This window comes from Bubalus bubalis, chromosome 7 (genome assembly GCF_019923935.1).
Source record: "Bubalus bubalis isolate 160015118507 breed Murrah chromosome 7, NDDB_SH_1, whole genome shotgun sequence".
NCBI classification, from domain to species: Eukaryota; Metazoa; Chordata; class Mammalia; order Artiodactyla; family Bovidae; genus Bubalus; species Bubalus bubalis.
Genome location: NC_059163.1, coordinates 90,811,944 through 90,831,675, shown reverse-complemented (window position 1 = coordinate 90,831,675; position 19,732 = coordinate 90,811,944). Strand labels below are relative to the sequence as shown.

Genomic DNA, 19,732 nt, shown 5'->3' with positions numbered 1-19,732 from the left:
GTGCTGGGAAAACCACTTGTAAAAGAATGAAACTAGAACACTTTCTAACACCATACACAAAAATAAACTCAAAATGGATTAAAGATCTAAACCTAAGACCAGAAACTGTAAAACTCCTAGAGGAGAACATAGGCAAAACACTCTCCAACATACATCACAGCACGATCCTCTATGACCCACCTCCCAGAATACTGGAAATAAAAGCAAAAATAAACAAATGGGACCTAATTAAAAGCTTCTGCACAACAAAGGAAACTATAAGCAAGGTGAAAAGACAGCCTTCAGAATGGGAGAAAATAATAGCAAACGAAGCAACTGACAAACAACTAATCTCAAAAATATACAAGCAACTCCTGCAGCTCAATTCCAGAAAAATAAACGACCCAATCACTTGTTTGATTTTTACTTCTCTTAGAATGTGTTACTTTGCTGAAAACAGTTTCAAAGTCTAGGCGGATTGATCCCCTGCAAGCTACACTTGAAGGTTAAGTAACTACAGATCTCAGCTAATCCTGTGTAATCTGCTGGTACTAAATGGCCATTTGTATGCCTGGCGCACCAGTTTCTGAATGCTTAGGGTTTGGTTTTTACCTTTTGTCCAAATAACCTCTAAAAGGAGCCATGCATCTCTTTGCAGGTCTGTGCATTGCAATGAGCCTATTGGAGACAGCAAACTGTTTATGTCCTTCTCAGTGCTCCTGTGATTATCACGGCAGAAATGATGGCCTGCGATCAAGGTATGCTTCTCCCCTTGCTACTCAGTGTACTGATGATTCGGAGGAAAAGGACTCAAACCAGATGGCTTTGTTTTGAAAACAGTTGACTCTGCTCAGAAATCAGAGAGGAGGCTTAATTTAGATAAGCTTTAATGTACCTGTGTTAATCCTGGTTGCCTACTCCATTGTTTGCACTTCGAGCAGTTTAACTCCTTCAAAGCCCCTCAAATTGTTTGAGACTCTCAAACATATTGTGTTACTAAAATATTCACTGCACTTGTATTCACACAGTGAACCTGGCAGGAGGTCAAACCACTGAAATTTGTGTGGCCAGTTCAACCTGTTTATAGAAAGCAAAAGGGGGCAGGGCTGATCAGAATGTGTGTGACAAGCCCAGATCATTCGCTTCCAGGGTTTTCCCTTTCAATTAGAGGATTATTTATACCAACTGAATAGACTTTAGGAAGTGGGAAGGACGATCACATGAGTGAAATGAGAGACGTTCATAATCAGAATTTTTCATTTTAAGATGTTAGAGTTTGAAAGAAATGGGTCAGCCTTTTGTGTTGGACACTGTGGGACCTTGCAGAAGCTACCTAACCTCTGTGTTTCTTTAATATATGCTTGTGAAGTGAGAACAAGTGTTTAGTTATAATATGCATGAGTCCTTTCAGATAGAAGTTAAATACAAAACAGAACTCTTATTGGCTAAACATAGTAAACTTTTTTTTTGAGAGAGAATTTTTAACAACAAACTCAGATTTTTTGTGTGACTCAGTTGAAGTGAACAGTAAGCTTCAATGTAATTTGTTAAAAGAATCACTCTATTTATGTCTTATAAATTTATACAAATAACTAATAAATAACATATTTTTGTATAATTTTCATGTTATTGTATAAAATTTACTAACTCCTGGTATCTGTTTGAGATATCCACTCAAGGTGGGTTAAAGACAGTGAGAAGAATGTAACAATTTAAGACCTACTTGGCAAAAGATATACTGCAGTTAATGACTCAGATCAGACTGTCTTTCAGAAAACAGGAAACAGAAGTGTTTCCTTCTTCATGGTGGCCCCATTATTGATGCATTTTATAAAATCATAGCATGTTATGCCTGACAAGAACTCCAGAAATAATCTAGTTTGGCCACTGTAATTTTTTAAATGAATAAATCATATAGAGATGAAATGGCTTGTCCGAGATCACAGTGCTGAGTTGTTGACTGGCTGACAGAGACTGGGTCTTTTAGTTTCCAATTGAGGCTTTCTCCGATACAATGCATTGGAATGCCGACTTAATGAGGAGAAGCTGGATCATTCTGGTATAAAGTACACTGAAATTTGTGATTCAGAATAGAGATGAAGAGGTATGCCAGAGAATTCCAATGACACATAGGCACGTCTCCTGAAGAGAGGAGACGAGGCAACTAGCACATTGCTTAGCCTTCTCTTTACATCATGGCCTGGCTTTAAAAATTCACTGTTTTGATGTGATGTGTTTTACTGAATGACTGTTTTATTGACTGTTTACTAATGTGTAGTGTATCATAATTCAGATGATGCTTTATATTAATCATTTTCAGCAATCTGGTGGAGCTGAATATATAATGGGAGATAAATAGGCATTTTTTTTTCAGGTTTAAATGAATCTAAATTTTCTGATTTTTCATACTTGACACCCACACACAGACAGGCTTGTTTTCCTATGCCTGTTTTTCTACATGCCACAAATAAGATCATGATGTCATTTGCTCAAGGTCACTTAAATTGTGAGCAGTAAAAAAAAAAAAAAACTTGCAGTTAGTTGATTTATATCTTAGGCTGAAAGCAATGCATTGGTCACATTATTAAAACAGAGCTTAATTTTAGTCATCCAATATGAACACTTGCCATTTCTTTCCTCCCTTCCCTCCTTTCTTTCTTCCTTTCTCTTGTGCTCGTCTTCATAAGGATCAATTTATAACTTCAATAGGGGGTTCTTTTAAAATGGGGCATTTCCTAAAGAGGTTTAAAGTGTCCACTTTGGAGCTGGCAGATGTGGCTTTGAAAGATGGTTGTGTAACCACTAGCTCTGTGACTCTGGTAAGTTACCGAATGTTGATGGGCCTAGTTATTTTATCTATAAAAATGAGATTGATGATAATAATAGCAAACACCTATTGAGTGCTTGTTAGTAAACACCTACTGAGTGCCAAGAAGGTGTAAACTTTTCCATCCATTTCAAGTACTCACCATAAGGGTACCATGTGGGAAAATGAGTTGAGACTGGTGAAGTGGCTTTCCATGGCCACAACGATGATAGAGCTTACAGTCAAACCAAGACCAGACTGACTCTAGAGCTGGTACCTTTACCTATTCCCTAATATTGGTTCATTGGGTTGTTGTGATGATTAAAAAGGGGTGGAATGTGAAGTATATTGCACATGCCTGACGCATAAAAAGCTCAGGTTGAGTCACATGAAAATAATGATATTTGATGGTTTTTAATGTGGCCGTGGTTTTTAAAATGGCCATTTCATATGGTTCAACCTAGAAGAAGATGATGAGGATGACAAATTATTACTGAGCATTCAGCTAGGCTGAATGGATACTTTGTGCAAACCAGTAGGGAATGAAAAATTCAATGCATAGTTCAAATAAGTATTACTTTTTTCAAATGAGCCTCAGGAAACAGATTTCCTTCCGTTGCTTTGTGACACTAGGGCGGTGCTATGTAATGACCTTGATATGAATGAGGTACCTACAAACTTTCCCGTGGACACTGTGAAGCTTCGCATAGAAAGGACCGTTGTCCGTAGGATCCCCGCCGAGGCCTTCTACTACCTGGTGGAGCTTCAGTACCTCTGGCTGACTTACAATTCTGTCGCCAGCCTTGACATCAGCAGCTTTTACAACCTAAAGCATCTACATGAGTTGCGCTTGGATGGAAATTCTCTGACAGCTTTCCCTTGGACATCTCTGAGGGACATGCCCCGTCTGAGGACCCTGGATTTGCACAATAACAGAATAACCAATGTGCCAAAGGAGGCAGTCAGGTACCTGAAGAACCTCACCTACTTGGATTTATCAAGCAACAGATTAACCACACTGCCACCAGATTTCCTGGAAGGCTGGTCCCACTTAGTGACAGCATCATCCAGAAGCCTGGACCTTCCACCAAGAAGAATTGTTCTCGGTAAGCTCACAGCCTCTGCGCTTCTCAGGTCCAGACAGTTTGCTCTGTGCACCTTTTTCAGTTGTCCAGTATTTTCGCATCTCTTGAATTTGGTGTTTTACTCTGTACTTGCACTTTTGATGGAATAGTACTTTATCATTTGACCGAGGTCAGTTTTCTGGTCTGCCCTGTGTAAGGTATAATGACTCTTTTTGTGTCTGTATGCGTGCACACCATGTGTGTAGTGTATGAGCGTGAATGCATCCATGTTTGTGGAATGAGGGCAGCAGGTGTTTGTGTGTGCATGTGACGGGAGGGAAGGAAATTTGCCTCATAAACTGAGAGGCAAATGCTGCTCTTAGAGAACCTGGAGAAGAATGACAAAATCTATCAACCTGCTCTGATTCTTATGAGCACATCAGTGCTCCATACTCTGCCACAACTGACGTTTTGCTCTGGTCTGTTTTCAGCCCTTTATCAGGGTCTTCAGGAGTGAGGGAAGGGCATCTGCATCTTTATTAAGTAGCAGTGGTTTAGTTGGTTAGGAAGTATAGCTTCCAGATGTGTGTGTATATATGTGAGTCACTCGGTTGTGTCCAAATTGTTGCAACCCCATGGACTGTAGCCCACCAGGCTGCTTTGTCCATGGGATTCTCCAGGCAAGAATACTGAGTGGGTATCCATTCCCTTCCCAGGGGATCTTCCCGACCCAGGGTTCAAACCCAGGTCTCCTGCATTGCAGGCAGATTCTTTACCATCTGAGCCAACAGGAAAGCCCGGTAGCCTCCATACATTCTTAATTTAAAAAACAAACAAATAAACAAACTAGTCTAAACACCAGTTATTTTACTGACCCTAGATGGGTCTCCTAATGGATTTAATCTCTTAGTTTAGCTGTGTTTAATCTTGTGTACTTTGGTCCTGAATTTGTTCAGATTCTATGGATATTTATCTTGGATTCTTAACACGTAAGCTCCTTCTAGCAAGCCCTTCTCTTCTATTTGTCTTTCTACAGTGCTTTGCACACTGCTCTGGTGAATGCCCAGTAAACGTGACTGCCCAGTTGAAGTCAGTGAACTGAGACCCTTCTCAACAGTATCTGTGGGCAGCGAGGCCTTTTCCCACTTTTGTATGAGACACAGACCTGGGCTTTGACAAAGCAATTTGATTTGCTAAAGCATCTGCCTGCAATGCAGGAGACCCGGGTTCAATCCCTGGGTCAGGAAAATCCCCTGGAGAAGGAAATGGCAACCCACTCCAGTACTCTTGCCCGGAAAATCCCATGGTCGGAGGAGCCTCGTAGGTTACAGTCCATGGGGTCACAAAGACTCCAACATGACTGAGCAAAAACACACATTTTATTCATGCCATAAGGCTTTTTGGAATTACACAAGATATGTTCATCATGGCTGCAGAAGAAGTTGTAATTCTCAGAAAAATGAAAGAAATTTTGAGTGTTTGGTCAGTGAAATGACTTATAAGACTTTGGAATGAGAAGCAACTGGATGCTAAGAAATTGTGCCAGAAATTTCTACTGACCAATATCACTTGCTAAATATTTTCTGAAATAAAGTATAAATGAAAGATAATTTTGATATTTTTTATAGAAAGGAAATTACTATGTATTTTATAATAATTGTAAATGGAGTATAACCTTTAAAAAGTTTGAATCACTGTATCGTACACCTATATCATATATTGTATCTTAACTACACTTCAATAAAAAGTGTTTTAATTGGGAAAAAAATGAAATACTGTGACAGCACTTAAATGGCTTTAGCATTACTTTTGTTGAAATGTATGTGCATTTTAGTGCTTATGAAACTAAAAATATTTTCTCCACAAGAACCAAATAGAGAAAAAGTCACAAAATTTTTCTTGCATAGCTGTTTCATGTTTTGACCACTATCTATCCTTCAGACATTTTTGTTTATATAATAAGAGAAGCATTTTAGTGTGGGTTAGAGAAAAAAATTAGTTTACTTTAGCAATAGTTGTGGAGTCCTTAAATGTTAATAAGTATACTGTGATAGGAGCCATGCAAAACCATACTGTAGTACCTAATTACTTTATTCTAGTGACTAATTTGATTCTTATGAGTAACACTAATTGCTAAAAACTTCCATAACTTAAAATTCCATAACATTGGAATTTTATTTCACTATGTATTTTTAAAAGTTTCTTTGAATGCAATTCCTAATTCTAATAATATTACTCAATAGATATATAGACTAGAAAATAAAATCAAAATGCTAAATGGCTACTAATAGCTCTCTAATGATTAGTTGCTAATATTAATATAAAGAAATAATTTTATAGAACATTAATATTTTCCTTTTTGCTTTCCTTGCCTTTGGAGTCAGATCCACAAAACATGACTTAGACCAAAGTCAGTGAGGTTATCACCTACATTTTCTTCTAGAAATTTTATGGTTTGAAGTCTTATATTCAAGTCTTGAATCCATTTTGACTTAATTTTTGTGTATAGTGTAAGGTAGTGGTCTGGTGCTGCTGCTGCTGCTGCTAAGTCGCTTCAGTCGTGTCCAACTCTGTGTGACCCCAGAGACGGCAGCCCACCAGGCTCCCCCGTCCCTGGGATTCTCCAGGCAAGAACACTGGAGTGGTTTGCCATTTCCTTCTCCAATGCATGAAAGTGAAAAGTGAAAGTGAAGTCGCTCAGTCGTGTCCGACTCCTAGCAACCCCGTGGACTGCATCCTACCAGGCTCTTCCGTCCATGGGATTTTCCAGGCAAGAGGACTGGAGTGGGGTGCCATTGCCTTCTCCAAGGTAGTGGTCTAGTTTCATTCTTTTTCATGTGGCTGTCCAGCTTTCCTCACACCACTTATTGAAGACCGCCCTTTCTCGTTTTCATGTTCTTTATTCCTTTGTTGTAAATTATCCACACCTGTGTGGATTTGTTTCCAGGCTCTTAGTTCTGTTCCACTGATCTGTGTGCCTGTTTTTGTGCTTGTACTATACTCTTTGATTTTTACAGCTTTGTAGTATAATTTGAAGTCAGGAACCATAATATCTCCAGCTTTTTTCTTTCTCAAGATTATTCTGGCTATTTGGGATCCTCTGTGGTCCAATACAAATTTTAGAATTATTTGTTGTAGTTCTGTGAACTATGCCATTGAAATTTTGATTAGATAGCACTGAATATATGGATCACTTTGGGTAATAGAGTTATTTAAAAAATATTAATTCTTTCAATCTATGAGCACAGTATATCATTCCACTTATTTTCATCATCCTCAATGTCTTTCATTAGTGTTTTATAGTTTTTAGTGTACAGATTTTCATTTTCTTAGTTAAATTTATTTCCAGGTATTTTATTATTTTTGTTGTAATTATAAATGGGATTGTTTTCTTAATTTTTCTTTCTGATTTCTTGTTGTTAGTGTATAGAAATGCCACAGATTTCTGTATATTGATTTAGTATCATGAGAGTTTATTGAATTCATGGTTCTTTTTTTTTTGGTGGTTTTTTAGTGTTTTCTATATATAGTTTCATGTCATCTGCAAATAGTGACAGTTTTGCTTCTTCCTTTCTAGATACAAGTGCCTTTTATTTCTTTCCTTTTTCTTTTTTTTTGGCTAGTACTTCCAATATAGTGTTGAATCAAAGTGGTGAGACTAAGCATCCTTATCTTGTTTCTAATCTTAGTGGAAAAGCTTTCAGCTTTCCATCCTTGAGTATGGTGTTAACTATGAGTTTGTCATATATGGCTTTTAACATGTTGAGGTACATTCCCTCTATACCCATTTTGTTGAGAGTTTTTTTTAAAAATCATAAATGGATTTTTAATTTTGTCAGATGCTTTTTCTGTATCTATTGAGAGGATCATGTGTTTCATCCTTCAATTTGCTAAATGATATGTTACACTGATTAAATTGTGGATGTTAAACCATCTTTGCATCCTTGGAATAAATCCCACTTGATTATGGTATATGATCCTTTTACTGTATTCTGGGGTTTGGTTTGCTAATATTTTATTGAGGAACAGTTCAGATTATTTAAAAACTTACACAAGAATACTTTTAGTATAACATTAAATTTATGTAATTTTACATGATCATGCAATAATGCATGATCATGAGTATTTTACAATTGGCAAAGAAAAAGACTAAAAGTTATACTAATTGATTAACTGTTCTCTTTGACATCTTTCTGCTTTTCTGTATTTTCAAAATGTTCTGCAATTATCATGCATTACTTTTTATAATCAGAATAATAAGCAACAAAAGATATTTTGAAACATGTCCAGCCACGTGTGGCAGCTGACCAAAGCAAAGTCATGACTGCTGCGTAACAAAATGGGGAAAGAAGTGCTACCCTCTGCAAAGAAGACTTGTTCATGTGTGTGCATCACACGCAGAAAACTCAGTTTTCACATCTGGAAAATGGAGATATCAGGATTTACTCCATCTTGCTAATAGAAATGTAATGAGAATGCAGTTTATGTGACAGTCCTTTAGAAAATAAATTGGACAGTTTCTGAGGCTATGATTTTAGATCAACAACAATCCATAGCAATTGTGACTGAGAAGTGAGTATCTTGAAAAGAAGGACTTCTCTAGTTTGACTTTTTTGTTAGTTTAACTATAATGTACCTAAGTCTTCCAATTTCATTGTTTAAAAATGGTAGTGAGAAGCAGCTCTATTTAGAACTCAAGTGCTTAACTGTAGCAATTATATCTTTCCAGGTGCCCTGTAAAATTTACTTTTGTACTATTATAATGGGATACATTCTCTTTTCATTTCTTTTTTATTACCCTATGTTTATTGTTGTTAACAGATTCTATTTATAATAGTAATAGTAGCTAGTACTGATGGATGCTAGTCCAAGCCTAGTTCTTATAATTTATGGATATAACTCCTTCTAGTCTCACATTAACCCCATGATAAGTACTGTTTCATCGCTATTTTATAGATGAAGAAATGAGGCACAAGTTAAAACACTTGCCCAGATTCATTTATTCCATAGTGATGGAGGTAGGGTTTGAATATAAACCATTTGGTTGTAGAACCCTTGCTCTTCCCCACTGCTTTGTAATATAAGGTATGTAGTAATACCAGAGTTATTTTCCTTATATATATTATTTTACTGATCTATTTAAGTCAAATATTTATTTAATAAAAAAGAATTTAGGGAGAGGCTTTTCAGTTACTCCACTTCTCTTCTGTGTGAATAAAAATATCAACCTAATAAAATTGTCCTTTAATATAGTTATAAAAATGTAATGTAGTGTCCTGCAAATAAGCATTTAAATTAACTATGAAACTAGATTGATTTGCAGTACAAGTAAATTTCCATGACCTCTTTCTCAAGAATAAGAAAATATTTACACAGGCAAAGTCTGTAAGGCCTAACACTGTTTATCTTGGAGGAAAAACTCTGTAGTAGAAGAGTATAAATTGCTTTTTTGTGTCCTTATGGGAACCTAAAGTTGCTTAGTTGTAAAGGGCTCTTCTATTCAGAATGGCTTCCTTGGTGGCTCGGGAGTAAAGAAGCCACCTGCCAATGCAGGAGATGGTTTTGATTCCTGGGTTGGGAAAGTCCCCTGGAGAAGGACATGGCAACCCACTCCAGTGTTTTTGCCTGGGAAACCCCATGGACAGAGGAGTCTGGTGGGGTACAGTCTATGCAGTCATAAAAGAGTCAGACACGATTTAGCAACTAAACAACAAAAAATTCAGAATGGAGTTTGCCAAAGGGCAGTGGTGGCCCTGAGTATTCCCACAGGGTTCTGTAAAATGGCATTAATTTAGTTCTACAAATACTTCTGATGCTCTATTGGCTTACCTGCTCTTTCCTAGGCCCAGAGGAGACAAATCCATACAATTAAGGCTTACCCTTTGCCAGACATGCATCTGAGGACTGCCTGGCAGTATCTCAGCCTCCAGGACAACCCATGAGGTGGGTCTGTAACTGTCATCACCTTCTTTTTCCAGCTGGTAAAGAGGCAGAGTCAAGTTTCAACTTCACAGTCCATCTCCAGAGACATCACTTTTATTTTTTAAACTTTAAAAAAAATTTATTTTTAAAAATTTAATTAAAAAATTTTTTTTTGGCTGCACTGTATGGCTTATGGGATCTCAGTTCCCTGACCAGCGATTGAGCCCAGGCCACGGCAGTGAAAGCTGGGAATCCTAACCACTAGGCAATCAGGGAACTCCTTAAACTATTTTTTAATTTGAGGAATTGAGATATCATATGCATTCCGTGACTCTTGTGTACAATTTAGCAAATGATGGTAAACCTATACCTACACAAAACACACACCCTCATCAAGATACAGAGCATTTTCATCACCCTAGAAAGTTTCCCTGTGCCGTCTCATCAGTCTTCCCCCACCCCAGAGAACTACTACTTTTATTTCTACAACCATAAGTTAACTTTACCTATTCTATAATTTCATTTGAGGTGCTTTTGTGCTTGGCTTCTTTCACTCAACATTATATATTTTTTTGAGATTCAACCATGTCATTGCACATCTTGGTAGTTTCTTATTGCTCAGTCTATTCAACTGTATAAGTGTACCAGTTATTCATCTTTTGTCCTGTTGTTGGACAGATGGGCTGTTTCCAGTTTTTAGCTTTATTATGAATTAAGCTGCTTGGAGAAGGCAATGGCAAGCCACTCCAGTACTCCTGCCTAGAAAATCCCATGGATGTAGGAGCCTGGTGGGCTGCAGTCCACGGGGTCGCCACGAGTCGGTCGTGACTGAGCGACTTGACTTTCACTTTTCACTTTCATGCAATGGAGAAGGAACTGGCAACCCACTCCAGTGTTCTTGCCTGGATAATCCCAGGGACGGCAGAGCCTGGTGGGCTGCTGTTTATGGGGTCGCACAGAGTCGGACACGACTGGAGCTACTTAGCAGCAGCAGCAAGCTGCTATTAACATTTTTGTGCAAAGTTTTTGTGGCTATGTTCTCATTTCTCTTGGATAAATTCCTAGGATTGAAATTGTTAAGTCATAGGGTGGCTAGATATACAACTTTTTAAGAAAGAAAGTGCCAGTTTTCCAGAGGTTGTACCGTCTACACTTCCATTAGCACAGTCTGTTTGTTCCACATCCTCAGCAGCACTTGACATTGTCAGTCTTTATTATTTTCATTATTCTTGGGAGTGGTCATGTCAGGGGAGTGGTATTATATTGTCATTTTAGTTTGCATTTCCCTGATGAGTAATGGTATTGGCCATTTACATTTACTTATTGACCATTGGTATATTTATAATTTTTAATGTTGTTCGTCTTTTTATTACTGAGTATGTCTTCATTAATTATATGTATTATGAATATTTCCTCAAGTCTGTGACTTGTCTATTGATTATCTTCATGATGTCTTTTTTTTTTAAATTTTCTTCATGATGTCTTTTGTAAGAAAGCTTAAAATTTTGATGACATCTGATTTATCAGTTTTTTCCTTTTATTGTTAGTGATTTCTGTGTACCATCTAAGAAATATTTGCATACCTACAGATCACAGGAAGCCCCCTTGTGGCTCAGAGGGTAAAGAGTCTGCTTGCAATGCATGAGACCCAGGTTCGATCCCTGGGTTGGGAAGATCCCCTGGAGAAGAAAATGGCAACCCACTCTAGTAATTTTGCCTGGAAAATCCCATGGATAGAGGAGCCTGGCAGGTATAGTCCATGGGGTCACAAAGAGTCGGACACGGCTGAGCGACTTCACTTTCACTTTCACAGGTCACAGAGATAGTCTTTCTTTGTAGTTTTAACTTTTATATTCAGTTTTTAGCTTTATATTCTTAGCTTTTATGCTTATGACTATGACCCAGCTCAAAACAGTTTTTGAGTCTAGTGTGAGGTAGGGGTTAAGGTCTATTTGTTCCCAAATAAATGTCCAGTAGTTCTAGCACCATTTGTTAAAAAGCCTTTAACAAAGTAAAACTGCCTCCACAAAGTTGACTAAGGCATGGTTTTGCCTTCAAGAGCTTACAGTCTACACAATAACTTTTGTACTGGAATTTATTGCTGACTTTTCATAAAGAATAGCATATCCAATTACTGTGATGCACAAAAAACATTATCCTTTGAGAAACAGGACACGGCAAAGTTCATTTACCCCTATCCAAGAGTAGTTTAAAATTAATTAATGCAAATTGCTGGTTGTGATTGGTGCTTTGCCAAGGAATGCAGTACAAGTAATAGTTTAACTTTCACAGAGTTCTTGTATCTTTGTCCCCAGAAGAAAAAAACACATAAATGTGTTCAGCTCTAGATTACTATTATTATTAAGGCTTTAAAAGTTGTACCCTTAACTTTAGATGTTCATAGCATGAATAAACATTTTATTTTTGAGGGTTTTAAAAATAAACACGTCACTTTTAGATGTAATCCTTTAGATTAATTTTTAAAGAATTTTGTTTTACCATTAACACTTTTTTTTTAACAGTTTCAAAGTATAAATGAAACTCTTAATTTTATAGCTCTTGATCTTTCCCTATATAGACAGTTATGCTGTAGACATTGCTGTTTTAACACTTGTTAAAACAGTGTTATTTGTAGCTGCCACCCATACTCTAGATGCTTTTAGGTGGCAAACAGATAAGTGAGTTATGGTGGAAGAAGCATTAGACTAGGAGGCTCAAACACCTAGGACTTGGGACTCTAAGCTACTTACAATGTTAAGGCAGTAATTTCTTTGTGCCTTAATGTCTTCTGGTATGAAATTGGAAGAATCATACTAGCTTCCTGAGGTCAGTATAACACATATATACGGTTGTTAAGAATTAGAGCTTTAACATCAGGATAGTGAAAGTGAAAATTGTTCGGTTGTGTCTGACTCTTTGCGACCCCATGGACTATACAGTCCATGGAATTCTCCAAGCCAGAATACTGGAGTGGGTAGCCATACCCTCCTCCAGGGGATTTTCCTGACCCAGGGATCCAACCCAGCTCTCCTGCATTGCAGGCAGACTCTTTACCAGCTGAGCCACCAGGGAAGCTCAAGAATACTGGAGTGGGTAGCCTATCCCTTCTCCAGTGGATCTTCCCAACCCAGGAATCAAACCTGGGTCTCCTGCGTTGCAGGTGGATTCTTTACCAGCTGAGCTACCAGGTCACCCTAAAGCAGGGTAAAATGTAGACACTTTACAATTTTTGATAAGTGCAGTATTTGTCTCATAGGAAGCAACCAACAACTGCTGTTTTGTGTTATTATTTTAACTTTTATTAAAGTATGATTGACTTACAATGTGTTTAATTTCGGCTGCATAGCAAAGTGACTCAGTTATACATGTATCTGTTCTCTTCCATATGCTTTATCACAGGATATTGAACGTAGCTTCCTGTGCTGCACAGTAGGCCCTTGTTGTCTCTCCATCCTGTATGTCAAAGTTTGTACCTGCTAAGCCCAAACTCCCAGTCTTTCCCTCGCCTCCTCCACTCCCCCCTTGACAACCACAAGCCTGTTCTCTATATCTGTAAGTCTGTTTTTGTTATTATTTTATAAAGAAAAAAATCTGGCATACAAAGTCAAAGTCTTTTGAAAGTATGAGTATTCTACACGTATTATATTATATGACAGAATGAATTTGATATTTATTGGCAGGCTGAGTAGAATTTAAATCAGTATTAGAGAACTGATTATGGATTCGTGGGACTAAATGTGAGAAGAAGGTTAAGGTAATTCATCCATGAAAGAAAAGAAATTTCTAATATAGAAGATAGTAGAAATTGTAAGCTTTACCAACACTGGCAGAGAAATATTAACCACTCACAAAGTGCTGTTATAATAAAAATAGGCATAGATATAAATCTGGAATTTATGAATGAATAGTTAAGTCTTGCACCATGGTTGGACTTTTTTAAACTTGTGGTTCTGTTTTTTCTTCTTAAAAATCAATACAAATCCACTCCACAACCACAAATCTCTTTGAGATAAATCTTTTCTAACCTTGGGCTTTTTTTGTAAAGCTGGTATGGGACATCACCCTTAAGATCCTCAAGATTTCTGTCTGACTGAATGCTCTGAAGGCACCATCTTAGATCTTTCTGAGATCCTAGCAACTAATTGGAGAAGGCAATGGCACCCCACTCCAGCACTCTTGCCTGGAAAATCCCATGGACGGAGGAGCCTGGTAAGCTGCAGTCCGTGGGATCGCTAAGAGTCAGACACGATGAGCGACTTCACTTTCACTTTTCACTTTCATGCATTGGAAAAGGAAATGGCAACCCACTCCAGTGTTCTTGCCTGGAGAATCCCAGGGACGGGGGAGCCTGGTGGGCTGCCGTCTCTGGGGTCGCACAGAGTCGGACACGGCTGAAGCGACTTAGCAGCAGCAGCAGTAGCAACAACTAATTGTATTGAACCACCCACCAGAATTTGACTTTTGCTCTGAGACCCTTCCTTAATTTGAGAATTTTGGAGAGGGTGGTGTAAGAAGCAGTTTTATTGGGTTTAGCACCTTTACATTTAACGATTCTTCCTTTAGCTGTTGTCTCTCCTTTATGTTTTACTATGAGCAGCAAGAAGATACCAGGCAGCAGTGTCAACACCATGTGGAAATATCCTTAGCCAGAATATTCATTTCATTGAGTACATTTTCTACTTTCCGTGTTAACCACCTGTGATAGTGTTGCTAAGCTTTCTGCTGCTTCATAACAAGGGTGTGCCCTTTTGTCTACTTTCCAATAATATTTTTCTCACTTTTCTTTAAGCTTTCGTTGTCAGTCTCTTTGAAGGGTACAGCACTTTGGCTAACAGTCCTGAAAGCCAAGGCAGATCCTGAAGGCGCTTGCAACTGGAGGCTGTCAGCTAACTGTATTTCCTGCTGCTGATTCTCTCTTGAAAGGGGATTTGAGCAGTGTACCTCCATGGCCACCACATGTGACATTCATGCCAAGCCATGTTCTACTACTTTTTTTCCAATCTTGTCACCTAACTTTGCCTATGTCTCACTCTATGCTTTGGTTTCACAGAAATTGTACTACCTCAAAGTCACACAAAATATTGACATATTTCAGGTTGAGTTAGGTGCCTCTAAGCACCCTATAATAATATTTATAATAATATAAATACTTTCTGGCACTCTAGAATCTGTCACCATATTTATGACATTCTGTGATACTTGGATTCAGATCTTGACTTTGACACTAATCAGCTGCATGACCTTGGTCAAGTTATTTGGTTTCTCTGTGTCTCAGCTTCTTCATTTTTAAAATGGGGGAAATAATATTCTTTTCCTTGAACTGTAGGGATTAAATCAAATAATAACAGGTAAGTGCTTAGAACAGAGCCTAGTCTGTAATAAATGTTCAATAACTATTAGCTGTGATCATTAAAGGATTCCCAGGTGGCTCAATGGTAAAGAGTCTGCCTGCAATGCAGGAAACCCAAGTTTGATCCCTGGGTTGGGAAGATCCCCTGGAGAAGGAAATGGAAACCCACTCCAGTATTCTTGCCAGGAAAGTCCAATGGACAGAGGAAGCTGGCAGGCTACAAGTCCGTGGGGTCACAGAGGCGGACACAACTGAGTACACACGCACACACACATGATCATTGATGATCTGAACTACAGGACACGTTGAATTTGGTGGCTGGTGTGCACGGTAAAACTGACAGGTAACTCTGACCTCTCAAAAAACTTATGTTTTTAGGGCCAGAGTGCAGAAATGCCATCCCACGAGGCTGTGAGTAGACGGATGTCATCAGGAAAAACTTTATCAACCTTTTTCTCCCTTTTGGTCTAGGTCTGCAGGACAACCCATGGTTCTGTGACTGTCACATTTCCAAAATAATGTCATTGTCAAAAGTCGCTGACCCTGCAATAGTACTTCTTGATCCGATGATGGTGTGTAGTGAACCGGAACGCCTCACAGGGATTTCATTTCAGCGAGCTGAGCTGGAGCAGTGTGTGAAGCCATCAGTGATGACCTCGGCTACCCAGATCACATCAGCTCTGGGCAGCAATGTCCTGCTGCGGTGTGACGCCACTGGCCACCCCACCCCGCAGCTCACGTGGACCAGACCAGATAGCTCGCCAGTCAATTATACAGGTATCTTCTTAATTCAGGCCTTTGAAATAAGATGTTTACAAATGTGTGACCTTAATCTTGTGTTTTTGTATGGTTTGAAATTGTCTGGCTATTTCTAATAAAATATTGCTAAGAGTGTTGAATGGAAAAATTTTGAAAGGTACACTTTACTGATCAATGTTTTCCTCCGTTTGTCTGATTAGCCACATAGATGAAATTAGACAATCTGATTTTTTTTTTCTTAGATGGAAAACAACGTGATTCAGCATTTGGGTGGTTGCAGATAGGCCTCTGTCTTTAACTTTCCTCCATCAGAGGAAAATTAAAAAAAAAACAAAACTCATGGTTTACCAGGTTATCTAAATGAAATATACTGTGAAAGAAAGGAACAGAAATTATGACTCCTTCATGCTAGACAATGATCCAGATGCCTTCTGACTGTGTGGATGGTTGGCATTTTATTACAATGAAAAAATATTTTGAGAAGTATTTAAATAATATCTTGTGATAAACATTTTATAGAATCACATTGGGTTAAAATTGGAAGCAATATCTGAGATGCCTTTGTCGTATCCCCTTATTTAAAAAATGTGGAAACAGAGGTCTAAAAACTGATAGCTTGTCTAGAATCACATACTAGTGACGAAAGTTTACTCAGGCCCAAGTTTCTTAATTCTCAGCCGCATGTATTTTTAAAATACTATTTCCCATACAAACCTCATGTCACCTGGCATGCCCTGGATTTCCATATAAACCACTTACAGAACCATCACCTGCCTTCAGAGACTTGCAGTGTGCCACTTCTCTCTTCGCTTATGTGAGAGGTCTACGTGTAGGACCAGAAATTGTTTACTTTTCAGTTGGCATGTTGCTTGAGTCTTTCCTTTCTTTTTTTCTCACAGAGTATGCATTTTTCTTTATTCCAGTAATTCAGGAATCTCCAGGGGAGGGAGTCAGATGGTCCATAATAAGCTTGACGGGCATTTCTTACGTGGATGCTGGGGATTACAAATGTAAGGCCAAAAATTTGGCTGGGATGTCAGAAGCTGTGGTCACTGTGACAGTGGCCGGTGTTGTCAGAACCACCATCTCATCAGATACTTCTGAGAGAAGAACTGGGGAGCACCCTGAACAAGAGGTCCAGCCGGGATCTAGACGCCCTGCATCTCTGCCTGGTTCATCATCGTCTCCCTGGCCTTATTCCTCCTCTTCTTCCACTTCTCCTCCTACTTCAACTTCATCTCCTCCCTCCACTGCTTCCTTCTCCTTGTCTCCTTTCTTCTCCTCCACTGTTTCTTCAGCTACAACTCCAAGCACTAGAATATCCGCAAGCACCACCATGGCTAGCCGACAGTCGCTCAGCCCAGATGGGAAAAGAAGTGCTAAAGCAGAGATGGGTGGTGGGAAGCTTCCCCCAGCTAGTGCAAGTAGAAGAGAAGAGTTGGCACTGTTGGATCGAGCCCTGCGGATGGAAGCGAATGCCACAATAGAAAACCTCCAGGTGGTCAGCGAAACAGAAGAAAGCGTGGTTTTGACATGGGACACCATTAACACCACCCAGAACTCGGAAGTGACTGTGTTTTATTCCAAATATGGTGAGAAGGACCTGCTGCTGCTTAATGTGAACTCCAGCAAGAACCAAGTCACCATAAACGGCTTGCTGCCTGGTTGGCAGTATATAGCGTGTGTCTGTCCAAAGGGAATGCCTCCCCAGAAAGACCAATGTGTCACCTTTTCTACTGGCAGAGCTGAAGAAGGAGATTCTCAAGAGTTTTTCCTGATGGTGCTGAGTGGTGCTGCCTGCGTTGCTGTCTTGCCGTTGATTTTTTTCCTGTTGTACAAAGTTTGCAAACTTCAGTGTAAGCCAGACTCCCTCTGGGAAGATGATTTGGCAAAAGAGACTTATATCCAGTTTGAGACACTGTCCCCCACGTCTCAAAGTGTAGGGGAACTGTGGGCGCGAAGGCCCAGAGCCGAATCAGAAAAACTGCCGCTTTGCTCTAGGTCAAGTATGGAGTCTCCTGACTATTAAAAGTGAGGGTTCTGGATCGGAGTATTATTGCTAAGGTTTTACAGCTCACGCACATGTGAGCTCCACAGAATTTCTTTCACAAAATTAAGGATCTAGGGGTATCGTTGACCCTCTCTTTGGATGACTTTTGGACGCTTTTCACATCCTTTATGAAAAAAAATCACAGATGGAGTGCTTTTAAGTCTGTTTAAAAAAATCATGAGACTTCTGAACTGAAAAGACAAATAATTTTGATTTTTTTTCTGTAGAAAATGTCCATAGAAATCATTTTTAGGGTAGTGCTAAGTCAGTTAATAATATATTTTAGGATAATGCTTTAGTTCTTAAAAATAAATTCATGTGAAAATAGTCATAAAAAGTAAACTCTGAATTTTAAAAAGCTAGCTTTTTGGGGCAGTGAAGAAAGATTAGTACAACCAGTTAAGCCTTGATGTTACTTCTTGTTCAAAGTGCTCTATGGCATTTGCTGTGCCCTTTTGCTGCCATTGCCTGGTGGAGTGGAACAGTACATAATTTTGCTTTCACTATGGTTAAATGCAACCCAGTGGGTGGGGAGGGCTCCAGCTCTTAGTACCATTATGCATTATAATATAGTATAGTGGTATTCGTATTGAAAGAATGAAAAAAATTTCCCTTGTCCTTAGAAATATGGGTACTAGCAAAAATAAGTTAAAAAGAAGATCATGGCAAATAGTTAGACCATTTTGAGAAGATAGTAACTGTTGCATTCTAATACATCTGCTAACAGACTGTATGGGGTCTTTTTAAAAAATGTACTCATTTTAAAACAATCTCTTTAACAGTTTTATATTTACACTTCTTTTCCCCTTCCCTCTTTTCTTCTCTCCCTCCACTCCCCCTACTTTCTTCACTTTTTTTTTTCTTTCTGCTTTGTCAGAAAATATTCATGCAGCCAAAGGATCGTGGCTAAAGGGTTTGTCTTTTGCCATGTTATATTTTGATTACCTGGATAAAGGAATGATCTTTGAAAGTCTTTTCGATCCAAAAAGGATGTCTTAGGATTTTGAAAGAGCAAATTCAGTGGATTGATTTAGTCAAACTCAAGGTTAAAAACATCAGGGAAATTTGATTGGAGTGGGCCACATGATTAGATAGGAAAGGGAATTGATAAATAAAATTTAGCTTTTCTAAAGAAATTTTTAAACCATATTTACTAAATATTATATTCTCTACATTGAAGATTTTGGAGTATAGAGCAGATTTATAAAGGTGTCATGAAATATACTGAGAAGCAAGTTCTAAGAAAATATATTTTACATAAGAAACAAATCGGCTTTAATGTAACACATTGTGGAAATCATAATATAAGCAGCCAGAGGATGAAAACCTTCTCATTCCAAATGGCTTTTAATTAAAAAGAAAAAGAGAAATCTAGTTTCACTGTTATCTGTATTAGAAGATTGGCATGGATAGATGTCCTGCTCAGAACTCCCAAACCTCGCCTTCTTATCCTCTTTCCTGTCCTTTCCAACCTGTTTGACCTTGGTGCTTTCATCACTATGTGCATTGTCTAATGATCTAACAGTTTTAAATTCAGTATCCATTTTTTGGATTTTTTTAAAAAATAAAATACCTTTTAAAGACAGTTTTGTGTTCAACTTATGTTACATGATTTATTTTAAATTTAATGATGGCAAAAACATGCATTTCTTTACTCTAAAAGCATCATGGAATTTCATTGCCATATTTAAAAAGTTCATATAAACAGACTGCCAAAATACTACCATCTTAGAAATAATATAGCTGTGGGCGAATGTTACAGACTGTTGAGCCAAAAGACACCCAAACCGTACAAAGGCAGG

The 19,732-nt window shown here is 38.4% G+C and overlaps 1 protein-coding gene across 1 annotated transcript; it reads left to right on the top strand.

The window, feature by feature from the left end:
• Positions 1 to 278: 278 nt before the first annotated feature.
• On the top strand, positions 279 to 19,515 carry LRIT3 (leucine rich repeat, Ig-like and transmembrane domains 3). The gene is made up of 4 exons (XM_006052203.4): positions 279 to 737; positions 3,419 to 3,891; positions 15,593 to 15,898; positions 16,804 to 19,515. Exons 1-4 carry the CDS (start codon positions 622 to 624, stop codon positions 17,907 to 17,909), a joined length of 2,001 nt encoding a protein of 666 aa, XP_006052265.4. The 5' UTR covers positions 279 to 621; the 3' UTR covers positions 17,910 to 19,515.
• The last annotated feature ends 217 nt before the right edge of the window (positions 19,516 to 19,732 follow it).